General features: G+C 38.1%; 1 protein-coding gene and 1 pseudogene across 1 annotated transcript; both read right to left on the reverse strand.

Moving 5' to 3' along the window:
- Positions 1-18,514: 18,514 nt before the first annotated feature.
- Positions 18,515-21,997, reverse strand: LOC107609447 (uncharacterized). Its single transcript, XM_088484602.1, has 7 exons — positions 21,706-21,997; positions 19,899-20,140; positions 19,603-19,806; positions 19,407-19,499; positions 19,210-19,317; positions 18,635-18,979; positions 18,515-18,550 (listed from the first exon to the last, which is right to left on the reverse strand). Exons 1-7 carry the CDS (start codon positions 21,995-21,997, stop codon positions 18,515-18,517), a joined length of 1,320 nt encoding a protein of 439 aa, XP_088340728.1.
- Positions 21,998-23,830: 1,833 nt separating this feature from the next.
- LOC148567731 (uncharacterized) lies at positions 23,831-25,301 on the reverse strand (annotated as a pseudogene).
- Between the last annotated feature and the right edge of the window lie 2,200 nt (positions 25,302-27,501).

Here is a 27,501-nt window from a genome sequence, read left to right on the forward strand (position 1 = left end):
TCGCCTGGCCGAGCCTCCACAGTCTTCCGCTGCTACTTCTGGTGCTCCTCCCAACAAGAAACAAAAAACACTTGAGCCTTTCAACCTTGATGCCCCCTGATTTTGACGCGGTCGAGTTTGTAGATCAGCAGATCGGTCCATACGGTGTCCTCCCTATGGATGATGTATCACTTCTTCGTCATTTGGACTTTATAACTCGGAGTAGTGTAAAAATGGCACATATGGGAGCTGCCTTGTACCGAACGGCTCAAAATCTTCCTCTCCATGCCACCAAAGCCTTCATGGAGGAGGCAAAATAGGAATTCGACCGGATGAAGGGCTTGAAAGAGGAGCTTGAGGTGAGAGTAGCCAAACTAGAGAACGATCTGGAGAACGAAAAGGCTAGTTCTCTTGCCCTGGCGGCTTCTGTGAGATTGGCCGAGGACACTGCGTTGAGGCATAAAGATAGTTATGTCACATCTTATCGGGAGGTGATACGTCTGAGGGAGGAGTTAGAGTCTTCCCGAGTTGACTATTCCAAGCTCCAAGGTCACCTTGTCGGCAGCATAAACGCTGTTTATGATAATTTGAAGGAGCAGGTTCAAGTTCTCGCTCCTGAGGTTGATCTTACTCTTTTTAGCTTGGACAACATTGTGAGGGATGGTAAGATTGTCCCCGATGACCAAGATGATGATGATGTCGAACCTCCCTCTGCGCCTGCTGCTAAAGTGTTGACCTCTATAGTTCCTCCTGCTGGGATTGCTAGTCCAGAATTAGATCCTGATTGTCAAATTCTGAATAGGGACGACGGTACGGTGGATGCAGTGCCTCTCCAAAATCGCCCTCCTTCACCCCAGACTGATGCTACCAAGAAGGCTCTCAATCTTAGCTGATTTTTCTTGGATGTTTGTGTAGATAGCCCGACTTGTGGGCTTTTTTAAACTCTTTATTCTGTAATTTGAATATTTTGCTGACTGTTGATACTCCTTCTGGTTGCTTGTTTAGCAACTTTTTATTTTGAAAAAACAACAAGTGGCTTTCAAGCTTTAGGCCTGATCCTGAAGCTTGTTTATAATATTGTATTTTACATCATGCTTGTTTGCACTTGTCTTGGCGCCTTTCTGGGTTTTGAGAATGCTGAAACCTTGCTGCTCAGCTTCTTAGGATTGCTTTGTGCTTATTGCTTGTAGCTTGGATCCTTTGTGGATGTGTGGATCCAACTTGTGTTTCGGTTTTCTGGCTCTTACTTGTATTATTTCTGGCCATCCATAACCGATTTCTTTATGTTGGTCCTCTTTCCAGTTATTTTTGTAGTCCTCTTTTTTGGACCTTTGTCAGGTCTCTTTCAGGGACTACTTTTATAACTTGTTTGCTGTAGGAGACCGACTTTGGTATGTTGATCTCTTCTAAGTTATTTTGTAATCCTCTTTCTTGGACCTTTGTCAGGTCTCTTTCAGGGATTACTTTTATAACTTGTCCGCTGTAGGAGACCGACTTCTTTATGTTGATTTCTTCTAAGTTATTTTGTAATCCTCTTTCTTGGACCTTTGTTAGGTCTCTTTCAGGGACTACTTTTATAACTTGTCCGTTGTAGGAGACCGACTTCTTTATGTCAATTTCTTCTAAGTTATTTTGTAATCCTCTTTCTTGGACCTTTGTCAGGTCTCTTTCAGGGACTACTTTTATAACTTGTCCGTTGTAGGATACCGACTTCTTTATGTCGATCTCTTCTAAGTTATTTTGTAATCCTCTTTGTTGGACCTTTGTCAGGTCTCTTTCAGTGATTACTTTTATAACTTGTTTTTCGTAGGAGACCGACTTCATCATGTCGATCTCTTCTAAGTTATAGCAATTCTTCTTTTATAGGGTTGGCCAGACCTCTTTCCAGGGATTTGCTGATAACTTGGGTTGACTTGGTCCGAGTTTTTAATGTCGGCCAGTCTTTAAGTTATTATTTAGCAATCCATAAGACCTCGTCAGGTTCTTTCTCCATATCACTTTCGATAACTTCTTGCATTATTCTGTGTTCATCTTGCCGATTTGTAGAAGGTGGTTTCTATCTTTGTTTGGTCGACCTTTAGATGAATCGCGTTTTCATCTCTATTGGTCTTTATCGTGATCGTGCAGTGAATCTATTTTTCACTTTTCTGCCGATCTGTTGCTTTATAGTCAGATAATGAATGCTTCAGATTAATGCGTCTTGAAAATTTGTAGAATATCTAAAATATGTTTTATTTAAAAGAAAGTGCAAATATATACATGTGGGAGTTTTTTCATCCCTTTAAGTCGGATAATTTCTGAATATCAACTTGGTGCCTCATTAAAAAACCTTTTCAAGAAAAAGAGTGCATCCCATGATGAGATCTTTTACCTTCTCTAGCTATAGTACCTTCTTAGGTTGCAGGCGTGCCATGATCTGGGAAGCTCTCGTCCCTCGAGTTCGGACAGTCTGTAGTAGCCCTTCCCAAGTACTTCTATGACTCGGTAGGGTCCTTTCCAGTTTGCTGCCAGCTTTCCTTCTCTGGGTCGAGTTGTTCCAATATCATTTCGGATTAGGATGAGATCATTCTCAGGGAAACCTCTCGGCACTACCTTTTGATTATATCTGGAAGCCATTCGACGTTTTAGTGCTTCTTCCCTGACGTTGGGAGTTGGCTTCATCATTGTAATGAACCACTCTAGGAGACCTTTCCTCGACCTCTACTGGGATCATTGCCTCCACTCCATATGCTAGTCGAAATGGTGATTCATTTGTGGTGGAATCTAGCATTGTTCAATTTGCCCATAGGACATGTGGAAGTTCTTCGGCCCAGGCTCCCTTTGCATCTTGCAGTCTCCGTTTCAGCCCAGCCAATATGACTTTGTTGGCTGCTTCGGCTTGTCCATTGGCTTGGGGATGTTCAACGGAGGTGAACTGGTGTTTTATGTTTAAGTCGGCTGCTAACTTTCTGAAGCCTGCGTCTGTGAATTGGGTACTATTGTCTGTAGTGATGGAGTATGGAACCCCAAACCTTGTGACAATATTCCTATATAGGAATTTCTGGCTCCTTTGAGCAGTGGCGTTGGCTAGGGGCTCTGCCTCGATCCACTTTGTGAAATAGTCTACCCCAACTATGAGGAATTTAACTTGTCCCGATCCCTGGGGAAAGGGTCCGAGAAGATCGAGTTTCCATTTTACAAATGGCCAAGGCAATGTTACGCTGATGAGCTCTTCTGGCGGGACGATGTGAAAGTTGGCATGTTTCTGGCATGGTGGGCATGTCCTTACAAACTCTGTAGCTTCCTTTTGTAGAGTTGGCCAATAAAATCCCGCCCGGAGTACTTTTTTCGTGAGAGCTTGTGCTTCGAGATGATTACCATAAATACCACTATGTACTTCCTTTAAAACTTCTCTTGTGTTGGAGGTCGGCACACATTTTAGTAGTGGTATTGAAATCCCTCTTTTATATAGGGTGTTGTTTATGATGGTGTAGTACTGAACCTCCCATTTTAACCTCTTTGCCTCCTTCTCATTTGTGGGGAGTGTTTCTTTTTTGAGGTAATTAATTATGGGGGTCATCCATCCTTAATCCTGACTTGTTATGGCTAGGACTTTTTCCTCTTCCGAGATTGATGAATTCTGCAGCATTTCCTGGATGAGGCTTCTATTGTTGCTCCTTGGTTTGGTGCTGGCTAGTTTTGAGAGTGCATCAGCTTGGGCATTTTGTTCGTGGGGTATGTGGCAGATCTTATATTTCCCGAGTTGTCCGAGCTGTTCCTTGGTTTTATCCATATACTTTTTCATGGTGGGATCTTTGGCTTGGTAGCTCCCTGTTATTTATGAGGTGACTACTTGTGAATCGCTGAAGATATTGAGTTTTTAAGCTCCAACCTCCTTAGCCAGCTTCAAACCAGCTAGTAACGCTTCATATTCCGCCTGGTTGTTTGATGAGCGGATATTTTATACGCTTTTTGGGGATAATCTCATATAGTTTAGAGTATGTTTTAGTGAGTTTTTAGTCTATTTCTAGTATTTTTTAGGAAAAATTCATATTTCTGGACTTTACTATGAGTTGTGTGTTTTTCTGTAATTTCAGGTATTTTTCTGGCTGAAATTGAAGGAGCTGAGCAAAAATCTGATTCAGGCTGAAAAAGGACTGCTGATGTTGTTGGATTCTGACCTCCCTGCACTCAAAGTGGATTTTCTGGAGCTACAGAACTCGAAATGGCATGCTTCCAATTGCGTTGGAAAATAGACATCCAGGGCTTTCCAGCAATATATAATAGTCCATACTTTGCACAAGGATAGACGACGTAAACTGGCGTTCAATGCCAGTTCTCTGCCCAATTCTGGCGTCCAGCGCCAGAAAAGGATCAAAAACTGGAGTTGAACGCCCAAACTGGCATAAAAACTGGCGTTCAACTCCACAAATGGCCTCTGCACGTGACTCACTTAAATCTCTGCCCCAGCACACACCAAGTGGGCCCCAGAAGTGGATCTCTGCATCATCCAACATAGTCCACTCATATTTTGTAACCCTAGGCTACTAGTTTAGTATTTAAACAACTTTTAGAGACTTATTTTGTATCTCATGACATTTCAGATCTAAACTTTGTATTCTCTGATGGCATGAGTCTCTAAACCCCATTGTTGGGGGTGAGGAGCTCTGCTGTGTCTCAATGAATTAATGCAAGTATTTCTGTTTTCCATTCAAACACGCTTGTTCCTATCTAAGATGTTCATTCGCGCTTAACTGTGATGAAGGTGATGACCCGTGACATTCATCACCTTCCTCAAACCATGAACGTGTGCCTGACAACCACCTCCGTTCTATATCCGACTGAATGATTATCTCTTAGATTCCTTAATCAGAATCTTCGTGGTATAAGCTAGAACTGATGACGGCATTCATGAGAATCCGGAAAGTCTAAATCTTGTCTGTGGTATTCCGAGTAGGATTCAATGATTGAATGACTGTGACGAGCTTCAAACTCCTGAAGGCTGGGCGTTAGTGACAGACGCAAAAGGATAGTAAATCCTATTCCAACCGGATCGAGAACCAACCGGTGATTAGCCGTGCTGTGACAGAGCGCGTGAGCGTAGTTTTCACTGGAAGGATGGAAGGTAGCCATTGACAACGGTGATCCACCAACACACAGCTTGCCATAGGAGGACGTGCGTGCGTGAATCAGAAGACAGAGGAAAGCAGAGATTCAGAGGACAAAGCATCTCCAAAACTCCAACATATTCTCCATTACTGCACAACAAGTAACTTTTAATTTATGCTCTACTGGTTATTCACAATTCAACTGATAAACATAATTGACTTCCTGACTAAGATTTACAAGATAACCATAGATTGCTTCAAACCAACAATCTCCGTGGGATTCGACCCTTACTCACGTAAGGTATTACTTGGACGACCCAGTGCACTTGCTGGTTAGTGGTACGCGTTGTGAAAAGTGTGATTCACAATTCGTGCACCAAGTTTTTGGCGCCGTTGCCGGGGATTGTTCGTGTTTGAACAACTGACGGATTATTTTGTTGCTTAGATTAGGAAAAATCTTTCCTTTTTTTTGGTTTAGAGTCTTTTATTATTTATCCCTTGTTAAAATACTTTAAACTTATAGCTCAGTTATTTAGAACGTGGTGTTTATGTTCATGATAATTGGCTATCATATTTTTTAAAAAACCTTTTTCAAAAATAATTTTTCTATTAAATCCTGTGCCAAACTTTAAGTTTGGTGTTTTTAAAAATAATCTTTCTTAAAATTTTTGAAGGTCCCATAACTCATTTGGCTAGAGCGTTAATCTGTGTTCTTGGTAATTGGGTTAGAATCTTTTATACTCTTTTCAAAACCTTCTTTTTCAAAAATATTTTTTCTATTAAATCTTGTGCCAAACTTTAAGTTTGGTGTTTTCTTGTTGATTTCCCTTTGATTTTCGAAAATTTTGGTTTGGTTTTCTAAAAATTTTAAGTTTGGTGTTCTTCCTTCATGTTCTTGTGTTCTTGTGAGTCTTCAAAGTGTTCTTGAGTTTCCTTGTGTCTTGATCTTAAAATTTTTAAGTTTGGTGTTCCTTGGTGTTTTCCCTCCAAATTTTTCGAAAACAAGGAGCATTAGATCTAAAAATTTTAAATCTTGTACTATCTTATTGTTTTTCTCTCTCCTCACTAAATTCAAAAATATCTTTTCAAAATATCTCTTCTAACTTCCTAACTTCTTATCTTTTCAAAATTTGTTTCAACTAACTAACTAACTTTTTGTTTGTTTCTTAACTTTTTCAAAACTACCTAACTAACTCTCTTTCTCTCTAATTTTCGAAAATATCTTCCCTCTTTTTAAAAAATTTCTATTTTTTTTAACTAATTATTTTTAATTTTTTTTACGAAAAAAAATTTAATTTCAAAATTCAAATTCTTTTTAGTTATTTTATTTTATTTAAGTGTTTACTTCTTATAAAATAAAATAAATAAAAAGATAAATCAGTCCAAGTTATATCCATACATCCATCATGGACATAAGTGGAAATGAACAGTCCAGGAGGACTCTGGAGTCATACTCTAACCCCTCTACTGCTTCATATGGGAGTAGCATATGCATACCCTCAATTGGAGTTAGTAGCTTTTTGTTGAATCCTCAGCTCATTATCATGGTGCAGCAAAGTTGCCAGTATTCCGATCTTCCACAGGAAGAACCTACAGAGTTTCTGGCACAATTTTTACAAATTGCTGACACAGTACATGATAAGGAAATAGATCAGGATGTCTACAGACTATTACTGTTTCCATTTGCTGTAAAAGATCAAGCTAAGAGGTGGTTAAATAACCAACCTAAGGCCAGCATAAGAACATAGAAACAGCTGACAGAAAAATTCCTGAATCAGTATTTCCCTCCAAAAAGGATGACACAGCTAAGGCTGGACATCCAAGGCTTTAAACAAGGAGATAATGAATCTCTTTATGATGCCTGGGAGAGATACAGAGAGATGCTACGAAAATGCCCCTCTGAGATGTTTTCAGAGTGGGTTCAGTTAGACATCTTCTACTATGGGCTTGCAGAAGGAGCTCAGATGTCTTTAGATTACTCAGCTGGTGGATCTATCCATATGAGAAAGACAATTGAAGAAGCTCAAGAGCTCATTGATACAGTTTCCAGGAATCAGCATCTGTATTTAAGCAGCAACCCTTCCATGAATGAAGAGGTTAAAACAGTAACTGCTGAATTCAGTACTGTAAAACAAGCTGCTGAATTCAATCAGCAATTAGATTTTCTAACAAAACAGCTAGCTGAATTCAAAGACAGGTTACAGGAGACAAGGATAGCTAATATACATATGGACGAACAGTTTAAGCAAACAAAGCAGCAGCTATCAAAGCAAATAGCAGAAGAATGCCAAGCAGTTCAATTAAAAAGTGGGAAAACATTAAATACCCCACCTCAAGGCATCAAAAATTCAAGAAATGAGCGACCCACCAAAGATTCCCCTGAGGACAGTAAGAGCCCAGGGAAAAATAATTCTGGCACTAAAACGCCAGAAAATGGGTGGAAGGCTGGCGCTGAACGCCCAGACCATGCCCAAAACTGGCGTTCAGTGCCAGAAACAAGGCAGGATTGGCGTTCAACGCCAGAAATGGGCAAGAATCTGGCGTTGAACGCCCAAAGGGGGCATAATCCAGCGTTGAACGCCCAAAATGGGCACATTTCTGGCGTTCAGGCGCCAGGAACAGACAGTGAGTTGGCGTCTAACGTCACTCCAGCTTCTGACTCTGGTACTCAATTGCCAGTGAGAGATCAAACACACACAAGTGCTGATAACAACCCCTCTAAAAAGGCTTCTTTAACCACTAAGGTTGAGGAATATAAAGCCAAGATACCTTATCCTCAAAAACTCCGGAAAGAGGAGCAGGATAAGCAATTTGCTCGCTTTGCAGATTATCTAAGGACTCTTGAAATAAAGATTCCTTTTGCAGAGGCACTTGAGCAAATACCTTCTTATGCCAAGTTCATGAAAGAGATCTTGAGTCATAAAAAGGAGTGGAGAGAAACAGAAAGAGTTCTCCTCACTGAAGAATGCAGTGCAGTCATTCTGAAAATCTTTCCTGAAAAGCTTAAAGACCCTGGGAGTTTTCTGATACCATGCATATTGGAAGGTGATTGCACCAAGACAGCCTTATGCGATCTTGGGGCAAGCATCAACCTAATACCTGCATCCACTATCAGGAAGCTTGGCTTAACTGAAGAAGTTAAACCAACCCGGATATGTCTCCAACTTGCTGATGGTTCCACTAAATACCCATCAGGCGTGATTGAGGACATGATTGTCAGAGTTGGGCCATTCGCCTTTCCCACTGACTTTGTTGTGCTGGAAATAGAGGAGCACAAGAGTGCTACTCTCATTCTAGGAAGACCCTTCCTAGCAACTGGACGATCCCTCATTGACGTCCAGCAGGGGAAATAACCCTGAGAGTCAACGATGACGAGTTCAAGTTGAACGCTGTCAAAGCCATGCAGCATCCAGACACATCAACAGACTGCATGAAAGTTGACCTTATTGACTCTTTGGTAGAAGAGATCAACATGGCTGAGAGTCTCGAATCAGAGTTGGAAAACAACTTTAAAGATGTTCAGCCTGATTTGGAGGATTCAGGGGACATGAAAGAGCCTCTGAACTTTCTTCTGAAAGAGGAAAAACCTCCTAAACCAGAGCTCAAGCCACTGCCACCATCCTTGAAATATGCATTTCTAGGAGAAGGTGACACTTTTCCAGTGATCATAAGCTCTGCTTTAAATTCACAGGAAGAGGAAGCACTTATTCAAGTGCTAAGGACACACAAGACAGCTCTTGGGTGGTCCATAGGTGACCTTAAGGGCATAAGCCCAGCTAGATGCATGCACAAAATCCTATTGGAGGATAATGCCAAACCAGTGGTTCAACCACAGAGGCGGCTAAATCCAGCCATGAAGGAAGTGGTGCAGAAAGAGGTCACCAAATTACTAGAGGCTGGGATTATTTATCCCATTTCTGATAGCCCCTGGGTGAGCCCTGTTCAAGTCGTCCCAAAAAAGGGAGGCATGACAGTGATTCATAATGAAAAAAATGAACTGGTTCCTACAAGAACAGTTACAGGGTGGCGCATGTGTATTGACTACAGAAGGCTCAATACAGCCACCAGAAAGGATCATTTTCCTTTACCATTCATAGACCAGATGCTAGAGAGACTAGCAGGTCATGATTATTACTGCTTTTTGGATGGCTACTTAGGCTATAACCAGATTGCAGTAGATCCCCAGGATCAAGAGAAAACAGCATTCACATGTCCATCCGGAGTGTTTGCTTATAGAAGGATGCCCTTTGGGCTATGCAATGCACCTGCAACCTTCCAGAGATGCATGCTCTCTATTTTCTCTGATATGGTGGAAAAATTTTTGGAAGTCTTCATGGATGACTTCTCAGTATATGGAGACTCATTCAGCTCCTGTCTTGATCACCTGAAACTTGTTCTAAAAAGATGCCAAGAAACCAACCTAGTTTTAAACTGGGAAAAGTGTCACTTCATGGTGACTGAAGGAATTGTTCTTGGGCATAAAATCTCAAACAAGGGAATAGAGGTGGATCAAGCAAAAATAGAGGTAATTGAAAAATTACCACCACCTGCCAATGTTAAGGCAATCAGAAGCTTTCTGGGGCATGCAGGATTCTATAGGAGGTTTATAAAGGATTTTTCAAAAATCGCAAAACCTCTAAGCAACCTGCTAGCTGCTGACACGCCATTTGTGTTTGACACAGCATGCCTGCAGGTGTTTGAAACGCTGAAAGTTAAGCTGGTCACAGCACCAGTCATTTCTGCACCAGACTGGACATTACCATTTGAGCTAATGTGTGATGCCAGTGATCATACCATTGGTGCAGTATTGGGACAGAGGCATGACAAGCTTCTGCATGTCATTTATTATGCTAGTCGCGTTTTAAATGATGCCCAGAAAAATTACACAACCACAGAAAAAGAATTACTTGCAGTGGTTTACGCCATTGACAAGTTTAGATCATACTTAGTAGGATCTAAAGTGATTGTGTATACTGACCATGCTGCTCTTAAATATCTACTCACAAAGCAGGATTCAAATCCCAGGCTCATCAGATGGGTATTGCTTCTGCAAGAGTTTGATATAGAAATAAGAGACAGAAAAGGGACAGAGAACCAAGTGGCTGATCATCTGTCCCGGATAGAGCCAGTGGAAGGGACGCCCCTCCCTTCTCTTGAGATCTCTGAGACGTTTCCTGATGAGCATTTATTCGCCATTCAGGAAGCACCATGGTTTGCCGATATTGCAAACTATAAAGCTGCAAGGTTCATACCCAAGGAGTACAACAGGATACAAAAGAAGAAGTTAATTACTGATGCAAAGTACTACTTGTGGGATGAACCTTATCTCTTTAAGAGATGTGCAGACGGAATTATCCGTAGGTGTGTCCCCAGAGAGGAAGCACAGAGGATCCTATGGCATTGCCATGGATCTCAATATGGAGGCCATTTTGGAGGTGAGCGAACAGCCACCAAGGTCCTCCAATGTGGTTTCTATTGGCCCACACTCTATAAAGATTCCCGAGAGTTTGTACGTAATTGTGACAGTTGCCAAAGAGCGGGTAATCTGCCTCATGGTTACGCCATGCCTCAACAAGGAATCTTGGAAATAGAGTTGTTTGATGTATGGGGAATTGACTTCATGGGACCTTTTCCACCATCATATTCAAACACTTATATTCTGGTGGCAGTTGACTATGTATCAAAATGGGTTGAGGCTATTGCCACACCCACCAATGATACTAAAACAGTGCTGAAGTTCCTCCAGAAACATATCTTTAGCAGGTTTGGTGTCCCTAGAGTGTTAATCAGTGATGGGGGCACTCACTTCTGCAATAAACAGCTTTACTCTGCCATGGTTCGGTATGGAATTCGCCACAAAGTGGCCACACCATATCATCCACAAACCAATGGGCAAGCTGAAGTCTCTAACAGAGAATTAAAGAGAATCCTGGAACGGACAGTAAATACCCGTAGAAAGGATTGGGCAAGGAGCTTGGATGATGCTCTGTGGGCTTACAGAACAGCATTCAAGACCCCTATAGGGACCTCTCCATACCAACTCGTGTATGGTAAGGCATGCCACCTGCCCGTGGAACTGGAACATAAGGCCTACTGGGCAACCAGATTCCTAAACTTTGATGCCAAATTAGCAGGAGAAAAACGATTGCTCCAGCTAAATGAGCTAGAGGAATTCAGATTCACAGCTTTCGAAAATGCCAAGCTTTATAAAGAAAAATAAAAAAAATGGCATGACAAAAAGCTGTCATCTAGAATCTTTGAACCAGGACAGAAGGTCCTGTTGTTTAACTCTAGACTCAGGCTATTCCCCGGGAAACTGAAATCCCGGTGGAGGGGACCATACGTGATTACAAGTGTGTCACCATATGGTTATGTGGAGCTTCAAGATATTGATCCTGATAAGAAGTTCATTGTCAATGGACAGAGAATCAAGCATTATCTTGAAGGCAACATTGAGCAAGAATGCTCAAGGCTGAAGCTAGATTAAAAGCTCAGCAAGGTCCAGCTAAAGACAATAAAGAAGCGCTTGTTGGGAGGCAACCCAGCCATGGGGCATCAATCCTCTAAGCATTTTGCCCTATTTTTATTTTTATTTTTATTTGTTTATATAAAGTTCACTGACACTAAGGTAAAGAATCATTTGCATAAGTTTACAGGGTTACAGAAGGAATCTACACACAAAACAGAGATAGGGAGCTTACGGGCAAGAAAATGCCAGTGAAGGCCATTTTGGGCGTTCAGCGCCCAAAATGGGCATCCAGTGGGCGCTGAACGCCAGTAAGGATAGCTATCTGGCGTTCAACGCCAGAAAAGGGCAACAACTGGGCGTTGAACGCCCAGGAGAGCAGCATTTGGGTGTTGAACGCCCAAAACAAGCAGTGTTTGGGCGTTCAAACGCCAGGATGGTGGGGAGGAGCTCTCCTTCTACCCATCTCCTTCTTTTTCTTTTGCTTGAGGACAAGCAAAGCTCTAAGTTTGGTGTGCTTATCCGTGATCACTAAGATCATGGCCCCTAAAGGAAAACAACCCACTCCAAGAGGAGCAAGGGCATGATTTAAAGGAACTGAAACGCCAGAAATTCCCTCTTGAAGGACCAAGCACCTCACAGACTAGAGGAACATCCACTTCCCAAACCTCAAGGTTGTTGAGTTCTAATGTTAGCCTTAACTCTGTGATAACTGTTCTTATTTTAATTTTACCTTAGGAGTCATATAGTAGTACTTAGTATCTATTTTGATTTTATCTCCAATTAAGCTATAGTTTATTTTTCTCATCATCAGCAAACATGAATAAAGTAGTAGATCTTTTGAATAAGAAGCAATAAAATTTCGAGTTTTAATAAGAGAAATTCTAATTAGTTAAATGTGGTGGCAATGCTTTCTGTCTTCTGAATGAATGCTTGAACAGTGCATATATCTTTTGAATTTGTTGTTTAAGACTGTTAAATATGTTGGCTCTTGAAAGAATGATGAACATGAGACATGTTATTGAGAATCTGAAAAATCATAAAAATGATTCTTGAAGCAAGAAAAAGCAGCAAAGAACAAAGCTTGCAGAAAAAAAAAAAAAAGAGAAAGCAAGCAGAAAAAGCCAAAGCCCTTAAAACCAAAAGGCAAGGGTAATAAAAAGGATCCCAAGGCTTTGAGCATCAGTGGATAGGAGGGCCAAAAAGGAATAAAATCCTGGCCTAAGCGGCTAAATCAAGCTGTCCCTAACCATGTGCTTGTGGCGTGAAGGTGTCAAGTGAAAACTTGAGACTGAGCGGTTAAAGTCAAGGTCCAAAGCAAAAAGAAGAGTGTGCTTAAGAACTCTGGACACCTCTAATTGGGGACTTTAGCAAAGCTGAGTCACAATCTAAAAGGTTCACCCAATTAAGTGTCTGTGGCATTTATGTATCCGGTGGTAACACTGGAAAACAAAGTGCTTAGGGCCACGGCCAAGACTCATAAAGAAGCTGTGTTTAAGAATCATCACACTGAACTAAGAGAATCAATAACATTATCTGAATTCTAAGTTCCTATAGATGCCAATCACTCTGAGCTTCAATGGATAAAGTGAGATGCCAAAACTGTTCAGAAGCAAAAAGCTACTAGTCCCGCTCATCTAAGTAGGATCTGAGCTTCATTCAAAAACTCTGAGATATTATTGCCTCTCAACCTATTAGTCTTTTATTTTATTTGTCTAGTTGCTTGAGGACAAGCAACAGTTTAAGTTTGGTGTTGTGATGAGCGGATATTTTATACGCTTTTTGGGGATAATCTCATATAGTTTAGAGTATGTTTTAGTGAGTTTTTAGTCTATTTCTAGTAGTTTTTAGGAAAAATTCATATTTCTGGACTTTACTATGAGTTGTGTGTTTTTCTGTAATTTCAGGTATTTTTCTGGCTGAAATTGAAGGAGCTGAGCAAAAATCTGATTCAGGCTGAAAAAGGACTGCTGATGCTGTTGGATTCTGACCTCCCTGCACTCAAAGTAGATTTTCTGGAGCTACAGAACTCAAAATGGCATGCTTCCAATTGCGTTGGAAATTAGACATCCAGGGCTTTCCAGCAATATATAATAGTCCATACTTTGCACAAGGAAAGACGACGTAAACTGGCGTTCAACGCCAGTTCTCTGCCCAATTCTGGCGTCCAGCGCCAGAAAAGGATCAAAAACTGGAGTTGAACGCCCAAACTGGCATAAAAACTGGCGTTCAACTCCACAAATGGTCTCTACACGTGACTCACTTAAATCTCTGCCCCAGCACACACCAAGTGGGCCCCAGAAGTTGATCTCTGCATCATCCAACATAGTCCACTCATATTTTGTAACCCTAGGCTACTAGTTTAGTATTTAAACAACTTTTAGAGACTTATTTTGTATCTCATGACATTTCAGATCTAAACTTTGTATTCTCTGATGGCATGAGTCTCTAAACCCCATTGTTGGGGGTGAGGAGCTCTGTTGTGTCTCAATGAATTAATGCAAGTATTTCTGTTTTCCATTCAAACTCGCTTGTTCCTATCTAAGATGTTCATTCGCACTTAACTGTGATGAAGGTGATGACCCGTGACATTCATCACCTTCCTCAAACCATGAACGTGTGCCTGACAACCACCTCCGTTCTATATCCGACTGAATGAGTATCTCTTAGATTCCTTAATCAGAATCTTCGTGGTATAAGCTAGAACTGATGACGGCATTCATGAGAATCCGGAAAGTCTAAATCTTGTCTGTGGTATTCCGAGTAGGATTCAATGATTGAATGACTGTGACGAGCTTCAAACTCCTGAAGGCTGGGCGTTAGTGACAGACGCAAAAGGATAGTAAATCCTATTCCAACCGGATCGAGAACCAACCGGTGATTAGCCGTGCTGTGACAGAGCGCGTGAGCGTAGTTTTCACTGGAAGGATGGAAGGTAGCCATTGACAACGGTGATCCACCAACACACAGCTTGCCATAGGAGGACGTGCGTGCGTGAATCAGAAGACAGAGGAAAGCAGAGATTCAGAGGACAAAGCATCTCCAAAACTCCAACATATTCTCCATTACTGCACAACAAGTAACTTTTAATTTATGCTCTACTGGTTATTCACAATTCAACTGATAAACATAATTGATTTCCTGACTAAGATTTACAAGATAACCATAGATTGCTTCAAACCAACAATCTCCGTGGGATTCGACCCTTACTCACGTAAGGTATTACTTGGACGACCCAGTGCACTTGCTGGTTAGTAGTACGCGTTGTGAAAAGTGTGATTCACAATTCGTGCACCATTGTTTGAGGCAAGGAACCCAAATTTGAGGGAAAGCTCAACTTGGGTTCCTTGGTTGCTTTCTATTATCACGCCTATGCCGCTTCCAGTCTTATTTGAAGACCCGTCCACGTAGAGATTCCATTCTGTGGGGGTTTCCAGGGTATCTATGAATTATGCAATGAAGTCAGCTAAGTATTGTGATTTGATGGCTATCCGAGCTTCATATTGGAGGTCGAACTCGGATAACTTGACTGCCCATTGTAAAATTCTGCCTGCTAGATCTGTTTTCTGCAGTATCCCTTTTATGGGCTGGTCGGTCCGAACCTTAATGGTGTGAGCCTGGAAGTACGGGCGAAGTCGTCGAGATGTCAGTATGAGAGTGTAGGCGAACTTTTCTATTTTTTGGTAGTTCAGCTCGGATCCCTGCAGCGCTTTACTAATGAAGTATACAGATTGTTGCCCTTTGTCGTCCTCTCGAACCAATGCTGAGGCTACTGCCTGACTTCCTACCGCAAGGTATAATACGAGTGGTTCTTCCTCTCGTGGTCGAGTTAGGATAGGTGGTCGTCACAGGAAATTTTTGAAATCCTGGAAGACTTGCTCACATTCCATTGTCCATTCAAACTTCTTTCCATTTCTTAAAGTGGCATAGAAGGGGAGAGATCTTATCGTTGATCCCGCTAAGAATCTGGATAAGGCTGCTAATCTCCCGTTGAGTTGTTGTACCTCTCTGACACAAGTTGAGCTCTTCATGTTGAGTATGGCCTGGCATTTATCCAGATTTGCTTCAATTCCTTTTTGTGTGAGCATGAAACCTAAGAATTTGCTCGCTTCTACTGCAAAGGTGCATTTTGCGGGATTGAGTTGTAACAACCCTGATTTTCGAGTATGCGAGATCTTTTCTGAAGGCACGAAATCCTCCGAAAGATCAGTAAGGGGAGAACCTCTGATATATCATCAAGTATCTCAATCCTCATTGTAATTATGTCATCTTTAAGATAAAACCTTTTTTGAGGCACGCTTGATAACGTAGTCACGAAAAACCCAATTTTTGAACCGTATTGGTTAAGAGTTTTGATTCTGTTTTTCGTAAATAGTCTCAGTTTGATGAACTGGACTCGATTTGTGAGAGAAGAGAGATAATAGGAAAATATTATCATTATATTAGAATTAGAATCTTCTTGAATGATATTATAAGGTTACCTGGTCTGTTTTAGTTAAAAACAGGAAATCGGTTTAACCGGGTTCACATTTTACTGGTGCAGCTTAGCACCGGCACTCTCTGATGAATTTAGCAATGCTAAGGCCTCATTATACATGTTGTATTCTCATAATAAATATGTTACTAGTGTCATTTATGCTAGAAGCTCAGAAAATAATTTTTAGAGATATTTTTACAAGTGTTCCGATACATCTAGTTTTAGTAGTTATACACATGAGATATTTTAATATTATTTTAATCCACCTCCAAGCCAACCAATCACAACTCACCTTATACCCCCAAAACCCCCAAGGCTGGTTCATTTTCATTTTGTGGCCGAAATTTCCAAGAGAGAAAAAGAGAGAAAAGTTCTTAGTTCCAAATCTTCAAAGCTTGATTTCTGCTGAACTAAAACCCAAATCAAAATTCCAATCCGACCAAAATAATCCTCTCTTCTTTCTCTACATGATCATATGACTTATCAAGGCTGGAATCAAGGTGAGTTGGCTGCACCATCTCCCTTTTAATTCAATTTCAAGGAAACATGCTTAAATATGTGTTTTCTTGATGTTCTTCCTTAGGAATCATGCTTAACTTGACTTGAGGGCCAAGAAACGTGACTTTCCAGCAAGTATAAGGTTAGAAATCACTTCCTAACGTGCTGAGGGAGATTTGGTTAGTTAAGAGTTTTTGGATTTAAAGTTGTTCTTGATGTGATTTAGGAGGAAAAAGTGCTAAAGGACCACCTGAAAGTCTAACTGAATTAGGAGCAGCAAAACCAGGTAGAGTGTTACGAATTTAATCTTGATTGATTGTGTTTGAGATGTGTGATTATGATATGGTTTGGTTATGCTTGAAATTGATTGCTTATATGAGTTATTCTTGGTGAAAGTTTGTTGAAATTTTGATGAAATTTGATAATATTCAAGCAATGAATGTTGTTCTTGAGGGCTGCTGGAAAAAAGAAACCTAGGCATTAAATTGGGGTTTAATTTGTGTTAAAATCATGTAGAAAAGATGGGATTTTAGTGGCTGGGAATTTATTATGAATTATGGTAAAAATCGGTTACTGAAAAGACTGAAAAATGGGTGAAAACAGAGAAAGAATCTGAAGAATTTATGAAGAACATGAAGAACACTTTGAGTGTGGTGACGAACATTGAAGAACACCTTTTAGATCTTAAAAAGGGCAAGGTTGTAATTATTTTGGTGTTTGAGGGGTTATTTGGTAATTTCTGAAAGTTAGGGTGGTCAAAGTAGAAATATTAAAAGTTACCGGCGTAAAAAGTTAATTTTAAAGGTTAAAAGGTGAAAGCAAGGTAATTTTTGAAAATTTAATGATAAAATAATAAATAATAATAAAATATTAAATAATAATATTTAATTAAAAATAATATTTTAATAAAAATAATAAAATAATACAGAAATTGCAGTTTTCTGTAAAAGTTTTAGAAAGACAACTTTAAGCACAAAATCTCATAATTACCTTCATAAAACACTTAGGGAGTGGTAAGAACTTATTAGTGAGGCAAAGATAAAGGAAAGATAAAAAGTTGAAGAAAATATAAGAACCAACACTACAACATACAAGGCTTTTCGCAACGGTCAAAAACCGTTGCCGTAGATTGAAAAACCGTTCCCAAAACTTTAGGCAACGCTTTGGCAACGGTTTTTGACCTGTGGTATATGCGGCCGTTACCAATGCTCAAAGGCAACGGTTTTTTACCTAAGGCAACGGTAACAGAAAAGCCGTTGCCACAGTTAGTGCCTAAGACAACGGTTTTGACGAAAAATTTTAAACAACGGTTTTGATCCGTTACTCAATAAGCAACGGTTTCGAACCGTTCCTATTAACATGACAACGGTTTAAAACCGTAACTGGATAGGCAACGGTTTTAAACTGTTGTCATTTTATTATTCACATAGCCAACGGTTTTAAACCGTTACCGTTGGTGCCAGGTTTCGGCAACGGTTTTTGAACCGTTGCCAGTTTATAGCCATCTGTGACAACGGTTTTAAATCGTTACAGTTGATGTCATTTTCGGCAACGGTTTTAATACCATTGCCATTTTATAGTCATCTAAAATAACGGTTTTAAAGCGTTACCTTTAGAGTCGCGTTTTGGCAACGGTTTTATTATGTAGTCCTCTTTGACAACGGTTTTAACACCATTGTCTTTTGTATCTATTGACAACGATTTTTTGTGATATATAATTTTTTATTTACAATAGTTTTCTCGTGAATTAAATTAATTTCAGTTTTTTTTAATTGTTTAGTGTCAATAAATATTCTAAACTATTTGAATTAAGTCACTAAAGAAAAATAATTGAATATTTCCCATCAAATCTAACTTATAAAAATTGTTGTAAGATCCACAATATCATCTAAGTTTGCAAAAAATATAATAACAAAAAAGAGAGTTGAAATAGCTAAGTAGCAAATAGTCATCATGTCCACAAGTTCATGACTTTACCCTATAACATTTGCTTTTAAAAAGTTGACCTTAATCAAGTTCGATTTCCCCTTCAACATAGTTTTCCTGTAAACATAAAAAAAAATCAAATATAAAACTACACATCTTTAAGATATGATAACATATAGAAACTTTAACAACAAATAATACCTCTTCATGCGCATCATTATTGTTCGGATCCCCTAAAGTGCTTCCTAATTGAGCAGCTAAGATGTCAAGGTCCACTCCTGAGCTTTTTTGTTGCAGCATCATCTTAACAAGCGATTTTAGTTCATCTACTTCTTTTTGCATCACATCAACCTTATTCTCTAATGTTGCTTTCTCAGTTGCATGTTGCTGCTTAAGGGTGGCAATTTCCTCATTTTTCTTCAACAAAGTTGGTGTGGTTACTCTTCCGTGACATCGCACTCTCCCTGCCTTCTCTTTCCCAAATATGGATTGGAAAGCTCTAATTGCTGATTCTTTAGACTTTTTATTCTCAGCTTGCAAATGTGCCTATATTAATGTGAAGAAAAATAATAGTAATAAAATAAGAGTAAATACACAATTGGACTAAAGGCATATATCATTTGACAACATCGAAACAAATAATAGAGATTAAAAATAATGCCAAGATTCTTTAACTCAACGCAAGCATAAAAATAACTACAAGTGATGGACAAATTGCCAAGATACAAGAAATCCATAACCTATTTTAACCAAATTAACTCCTAATTAATACTTACTATAACATCCAGAGTGTCTTCATCCAATGGTTTTCCCTTTGTACTTTCGCGAGTCTCAACAAACATTTCTGCTTGAGTAGGTGGTTCATTATTTTCCTTAGAAGCAGCCTATAAGTCCAATTCAAATAGCATTTATATAGAGTTAAAAGGCACACCACACATACACAAACAAATTCATAAAGAATTAAAAATTGTACCAATCTTGCACGTATTCTTGCAAAATTTATTGGTCCCTTTCGATGCCTAAATTTTTGTTGTGCCCTATTTTTCTTATTCTGCGCAGACATTTTCTACATAACAAGAGACAAGTATTATCAACAAATCATCAAACTTCACTCATATATGTTATAATATAATTGCATAAACAATTACACTAAGTTTCACATGTCTTACCTTAACTTTCTCAGTTCTCCAATAAGCAATTAACTTGCGAAAATGACTCTCAGGTATGCTCTTAGGACGATTTTTTAGCATCTCATTAACAGATTTGTATGGCAGAAAATGAGTTTGCTTTATTGTAGTCTTATACCTTCTCCAGTTGTCATTGATACGAGCAAGGACCATCCTCTTTCCTTCAGTTGGAATAATGAATTTAGCCTATAAAACACAATTATTTTTTGCTAGTAAGAATAAAATACATGTGTACATTTCCAAATACTTTCTAAAAGAAACAAGACTAAAGTTCTCACTTGAACATATTCCCAAATGGCTTCTTTATCTTTAATCCCCTTCCAATTTGTGTAAATTAATGGACAAAAATCTGAATTCCTTGCCACTGTGCCCAAAAATTTGCTCAAGTTGTTTACAACTTCATCAGTAGGACCAATTGCCTCTCCTTCACTATCTAGAGTAATTTGTTCTCTATCTTCCAACTGTCTTGCATGAATCTTCAAGCATTGTATAGGTCCTCGTGTTTTCTTCACTGTTGTCTCTATACAAAGATACTAATTATATATGACATTTTCTAGCATTAAACATGACATTTCTGAATTTAAACAAACAGCAAAATCAACCCATATGAACTCACTAAAATCAAATCAGCACTAATCAAGATCAATTTATATGAATTAAATAGTAGCAAGCGAAAATGGCAATCAGCAGCAATATAAAAATTAGCATAATAAGCCATTAACAAGGATAAAACAGAACGCACTATACAATTTGAGAAGAGAACATTCCAGGCATCAGCAGCAACCAAAAAGTTCAACCTAAATCCACTACAAATCAGATATGACTTTCTAGTTCCTAACCACCTATAATCCACTAAGCATGCATAGCTAAATCAACTAATTTAACAAAAACTGAACAAACTAATTAAACTAAGAAACTATAAACAGGGAAAAAAATTGAGAAATTTCGACAGCACTCTGGCAGTAAATAGGACGTTTCTGAATTTAAACTAACAGCAAAATCAACCCATATGAACTCACTAAAATCAAATCAGCACTAATCAAGATCAATTTATATGAATTAAATGGCAGCAAGCAGAAATGGCAATCAGCAGCGATATAAAAATTAGCATAATAAGCCATTAACAAGGATAAAACAGCACGCACTATACAATTTGAGAAGAGAACATTCCAGGCATCAGCAGCAACCAAAAAGTTCAACCTAAATCCACTACAAATCAGATATAACTTCCTAGTTCCTAACCACCTATAATCCACTAAGCATGCATAGCTAAATCGACTAATTTAACAAAAACTGAACAAACTAATTAAACTAAGAAACTATAAATAGGGAAAAAATTGAGAAATTTCGACAGCACTCTGGCAGTAAATAGGACGTTTCTGAATTTAAATAAACAGCAAAATCAACCCATATGAACTCACTAAAATCAAATCAGCACTAATCAAGATCAATTTATATGAATTAAATGGCAGCAAGCAGAAATGGCAATCAGCAGCGATATAAAAATTAGCATAATAAGCCATTAACAAGGATAAAACAGCACGCACTATACAATTTGAGAAGAGAACATTCCAGGCATCAGCAGCAACCAAAAAGTTCAACCTAAATCCACTACAAATCAGATATAACTTCCTAGTTCCTAACCACCTATAATCCACTAAGCATGCATAGCTAAATCGACTAATTTAACAAAAACTGAACAAACTAATTAAACTAAGAAACTATAAATAGGGAAAAAATTGAGAAATTTCGACAGCACTCTGGCAGTAAATAGGACGTTTCTGAATTTAAATAAACAGCAAAATCAACCCATATGAACTCACTAAAATCAAATCAGCACTAATCAAGATCAATTTATATGAATTAAATGGCAGCAAGCAGAAATGGCAATCAGCAGCGATATAAAAATTAGCATAATAAGCCATTAACAAGGATAAAACAGCACGCACTATACAATTTGAGAAGAGAACATTCCAGGCATCAGCAGCAACCAAAAAGTTCAACCTAAATCCACTATAAATCAGATATAACTTCCTAGTTCCTAACCCCCTATAATCCACTAAGCATGCATAACTAAAAGTTTACCTTTCAAAGTATTGTCTAAGTTCTCAGCCTCAGTTGGATTAATATAATCCTTGTCCTGCTCCTCTATAATATCTCCTTTATTCTCATCTAATTGCTCTTCACCATCAGGTTCATTATTAAGTTTAAGAAATGATTCAATCAGCATTGAAGCAAATTGACGTGTTTTTCCCTTCTTAGTTGGCCTTTCTTGCAAGCTGCCACAATCTTCAATATCATATTCAATTGTGGTCTCTTTTCTCTTCAAATCTTGACTCATTCTAGAATCTACTTCTGTAGTATTCTTGTGAGCCATAGCAGTAGATTTAGAAGGAAGTTCCTTTTCTTGTCTACATGTTGATCCTTGTGAGTGAGTCATACTTGCTTCCTTCTGTACTTTACTTTTCTTCAAATTCTGCCCTTTTTCTTTTGCAACTTTTGGCTTTTCTACAAAATTCTACTTATCATTTGCTTGGACACCATTTTTTCTTAACAGATGCTCCCTTTCCCTATCACTAAGGGTTTTTATCCTCTTAAGTGGTGGTGGTGGTTGATGTTGCTGCTGACCGAAAGACATCTTTTCTCGCTTAACTTCCATATTTTTGAAGAACTTTGCACGTAATTCAGCACTTGACTTTGAATCTATCTCATTTTCAATGAATTTTTTGAACATTTTTTGAAAAAAGAAATAAAATCTATTAACATAACAGAAAAAAATCAGATGACATATTAAAAGAACCAAGAATCTATAAGAAATGCACCTGTTCATAAATAATTACACCAAAAATAAAACTCAAAAAAATTATTCTATGTTGAGAAGAGAAATCTCTTTAAAGATCAGATTCATCATCATATTCAGCTTGATCAAGTGAAGGTTTCTCAATGATTGTATTTGGCATGTCTTCTCTAGTCCATTGAACTTCACAATTATCCTTTGGGACAAACAAATTATTCGCTTGATCAAAGGGGTCCTTCTGATTAGACTCTTCGGCTTCAACATCATACCCATCATACATATTGAATAAATCCCTTGGCATTGTGTCCATGACATAATGCTTGTCTTCGTTAAAAGGGTCTTGAATATAAAAGCATTGGTGGACTTGTGAAGCTAATACAAAAGGATCATCCCGAGAACATCTTTTATTAAAGTGAACTGAAGTTAGACCAAAATTCTCTTCCTCAACTTCAAACCAATCACAATTGAAAAGAATAAATTTGAAACATGCATAATAGTCTAACTCAATTATGTCATTTATTGCACCAAAATATGTTACAGCTTTTGTCATTGGGTTGTTGTCCTTGGCACTAGCAAAGCTTGGTGTTTCGCACACCAAAGTCACACCACTGTTTTGAGTTGTGTGGCTTGCATCATGTTCTCTAGTTTGAAATTTGTAGCCATTGATTACATAACTAGAAAATCGTTTTGCAACTGTGTTTGGGCCTCTAGACAAATCTTTAAGTTGTTTCGGAACATCTTCATGAGAAGCACGCTCTTTGAACCATTCACTAAAATCATGGCTTAGAGTTTCTGCCTTCTTCCATTTTCTACCTTTAGTTTGATTGTTGACATGTTCCTCATACTCTCTAAAGTAAGTAAAAAGCGAGTAAGTTAAATTTGCTAATAGAGAATTTGTAATTGGAAAATATATAAGAAAAATACCTAATGTAGTCTTTAACTTTATCACAATTGAATAAGATGTACCGATGAGCTTGTATTTTTGAGTTGGTATCTAGAGAAAAAGGTTGCCCTTTCCTCTTTCCACCAATTTGTCGCCCCAAGCATGCAAAGTAGCTATCATGGCATACGTCAGCTTCACTGCAATTATCATAATTTTGTGTCCTCCTCAGCCTTGTATCTACATCAAGACTTAAATACCTTGAGCAAAATGTCAAGCATTCCTCGGCTAAATATCCTTCAGCAATTGAACCTTCGGGGCGGCTCTTATTGCGAACGTAGGACTTTAACCTACACAGATATCTCTCAATGGGGTACATCCACCTAAATTGAACTGGGCCACCCAACCTCAACTCGTTTACCAGATGAATAGGCAAATGGACCATTATATCAAAGAAACTAGGAGGAAATATTCTTTCCAATTGGCATAGAATCTCTCTAATATCTACTTCCAAATGCTCTATTGTATCATTTTCAACAACTTTTTGGCACAAGGAACGAAAGAATGAACCTAAATAAATTAAAGGGCCAGCTACTTGATTCTGCATTGTGCATTTTATAGCTACTTGCAACAAATAATGCAACATAAAATGAGCATCATGACTTTTGTAGCCTGATAACTTTTTTCAGCAACATGAACACACCGAGAAATATTTGAGGCACTACCAGATGGCAATTTTACTGACTTCAAAATATTACAAAAAATGGTTTTTTCTTGATTAGTAAGGTTAAAACAAGCCTTAGCAATTTTTGCTTTCTTGCCACCATCTATCTCCTTTGGTTGAAGTTTTTTTCTTATGCCCATATCTTTGAGATCGTAACGAGCATTTGCATGATCTTTGGACTTTCCTGGAATGTCTAATAAAGTTCCAATTATGTTATCACATACGTTTTTCTCGATGTGCATAACATCAAGACAATGGCGCAATGTATTTTGCTTCCAATATGGCAACTCAAAGAAAATAGACCTTTTCTTCCATGGACCATCAATTTTATTTTTTTGCTTCTTTCCAAATACATTTTCAAAATCTTTTAAATCTTCAAAAATTTGTTCCCCATCTAATAAAGCTGGTGAAGACCTCAATTCAACATCGCCATTGAAAGATCTTTTGTCCATCCTATATGGATGATCCATAGCCAAAAATTTACGGTGATCCATGTAGCACATCTTCCGGCTATGTTTTAAATAACAAGATGAGGTGTCATAATTACAGCAAGGACATGCTAACTTTCCCTTTGTGCTCCAACCGGATAACATAGCATAAGCTGGAAAGTCACTTATGGTCCATAAAAGTGCTGCATGTAGTTGAAAAGTTTGATTCTTTGAAGCATCATATGTTTCCACTCCAACTTCCCATAAAACCTTCAACTCTTCAATTAATGGCTGAAGATACACATCAATGCTTTTTCCAGGCAAACATGGTCCAGGGATGAGCAAGGACATCATGACATACTCTGGTTTCATGCAACACCATGGAGGAAGATTGTATGCGACCAAAACTACCAGCCATGTACTATGGGAGATGCTCATGGTTCTAAATGGATTAAATCCATCGCTAGCTATCCCTAATCTTATGTTACGAGATTCTTTAGCAAAATTGGGATGAAGCCTGTCAAAGTCTTTCCATGATTGGCCATCAGCTGGGTGTCTTAACTTTCCATCCTTTGAACGATGTTCATCGTGCCACCTTAATGATTCAGCTGTTTTGGAACACAGGAACAGCTTCTTAAGCCTTGGAATCAAGGGAAAATGCCTCAAAACCTTCGCAGGCACAGGTTTTTTCTTTAACTTATCAACTTCTATATCTACCTCAACATTTTCTATGTACCTGGAAGCTCCACAAATTGGACAAAATTCATCATCTTCATATGTATCCCGGAACAGAACACAATCGTTGGGACAAGCATGAATTTTATTATAACCAAGTCCTAAATCTTTTACCATGGCCTTGATTTTATTGAAAGAATCAGGAATATTCAAATGAGGAATCGCTTCTTTCAGTAATTCAAGTAGAGCAGTAAAGGATGTGTTGCTCCAACCATTAAGAGTCTTCAACAAATACAATCGGATAACGAATGATAGTGTCGAAAATTTTTTACAGCCAGGATATAACTCATGTTTTCCTTCTTCAAGCAAGTTATAAAACTTTTTTGCATCTTCGTTTGGCCCATCAGCATCTTTATCTCCTTCAAGCACATGCCAAAACGTCTCGTTTAGCAGCCCATGAATGTCGTCGACAAATCCTTCATGGACTTCACTCTCATCGGATTCACTATCTATGTGACTTATCCTTTCGCCGTGATGAACCCACACAGTGTAACCTTTTTGAAATCCCTTACTTATTAAATGATCATAAACTTCATCCCTTCACCCCCAACTAAAGTTATTACATATAAAACAAGGACAAAGAATTTATTGTCGTTGTGGTCTACCTCTAGAAAAGGCAAAATCCAAAAATGAATTAACACCATGTTGGTAACCCTCAGTATGTCTTGGTAAACTAGTCTACCCTTTGTCCATTACTTTGTCAACTAAAATAAAAGAACACGGGCATATGTTTTAGACTAACTATAAGTGATTTTTTCTAATCAAGAGCTTATTGCTTCTAAAAAATTTCTAGAAGTCAACCACACATGTTTGAAAGAGAACATCTCAACCAATCAAGAGACTAACAATTTGTATCTAACAAACTATGCAAAGAAGCTTAAGCAAACAATTAATCAATAAATATTCTTAACAATTAAATGTTCAAAAAAATTTAAAAAGATAATATATTAAATGATTTACCTGTAGTGTAGCTCAATGTCTAAGGTAATCACAGCTACAGAGAGATCCGCTATTTGATTCTCTTTTTCTGGTTTTAAAGAGACAAACTAAAACAGCAACAAAAAATAAAAATATAAGTAATTCATAACCAGATCTTTTAACAAAAAATTCACTTTTAAAACCAGTTTTTAGAAATCTTATTTTCAAAAGTGATATATAACTAAAAAATCAAACAATAGAATTATCAATTAGCAGAATAATATTATAATTACTCTTTAAATTTTAGTTCACAAACTAACACATCGTAATTTCAATTGTGGTTGATAAGAAGATTTTAGAAAAGAAAGAGAGGAAGGGGTGGTTCCTAATGTGTGATGAGTCACAAGTGACACATGTTGAAAATGAAAGGCTGATATTGGTGTGGGGGTTCCCTTCACAAGACATGCATCAGTCACCATAATTAATTATTAAGAAAAGTAGATAAAAGGGGCACCCAAATAAATAAGACAGTAAACAATAATATTAATAATAATGATGAAAGAAATAAAAAATAACAAATAGAAAATGCTAACTGTAAAGAATGGTGCAAAGCAAAGAGCGAAGGATTAGAAGAATGAAATAGAAAATAACAAATAGAAAATGCTAGCTATAAACAAGTAGCCGTTTGAACTTTGAAGAATGAAAGCAACATATGTGGGACTGTGTTTAAGTCTATATGGGACTGTGTTTAAGTCTATCTGTCTAACAATGACATCCTCCAAACCCCCATAATAATTATTATTTTGGATATAATCGGAATTAACATTTCATGAGAATTTCAGTTGTTTTTGTTGTTAATAAAAACCTTGCTTAAGGTTTGATTTTTGTGCATTATGATGAGTCAGCGTCCAACAGTCACCTACCTGTCAATCCTGATGGGTTGGAACTTCATTATTTGTTAACAACAAATTAAAGAAAAATGTATTAGCTCAAATGAAATGATGCTATTTTTGGTTTTCTGCTAAAGCTTAGCTTGCAATATGCTACATGCTTATAAAATTGACTTATCCATTGATATGCTTAACAAAAGAAGAGCAGAAATCGGAGAAGCAGCAAGCCAGATTGCCATTAAAACCAGTATTACATACATATGTTCAAAGGGGTCATCGATTGGAATTTGGTCATTGTAACTGCGAATCAAGAATGGAGAGAATCTATAAGCATCACATTTTCCATCAAATATTTAAAATAATAAATATTTATCCTGGTTAATTGAGGCATGTAGGAAGAAGAGCAGAATTTATGCTGATCTCTAAGTCAAATAGTTGGAATAAGCATGAAATTCCTCTGTTATCCCAGATGAAACCAACCAATATGAAAAGCAGTCCACAACTCACTC

This window comes from Arachis ipaensis, chromosome B4 (assembly GCF_059453495.1).
Source record: "Arachis ipaensis isolate K30076 ecotype BB chromosome B4, ASM5945349v1, whole genome shotgun sequence".
NCBI classification, from domain to species: Eukaryota; Viridiplantae; Streptophyta; class Magnoliopsida; order Fabales; family Fabaceae; genus Arachis; species Arachis ipaensis.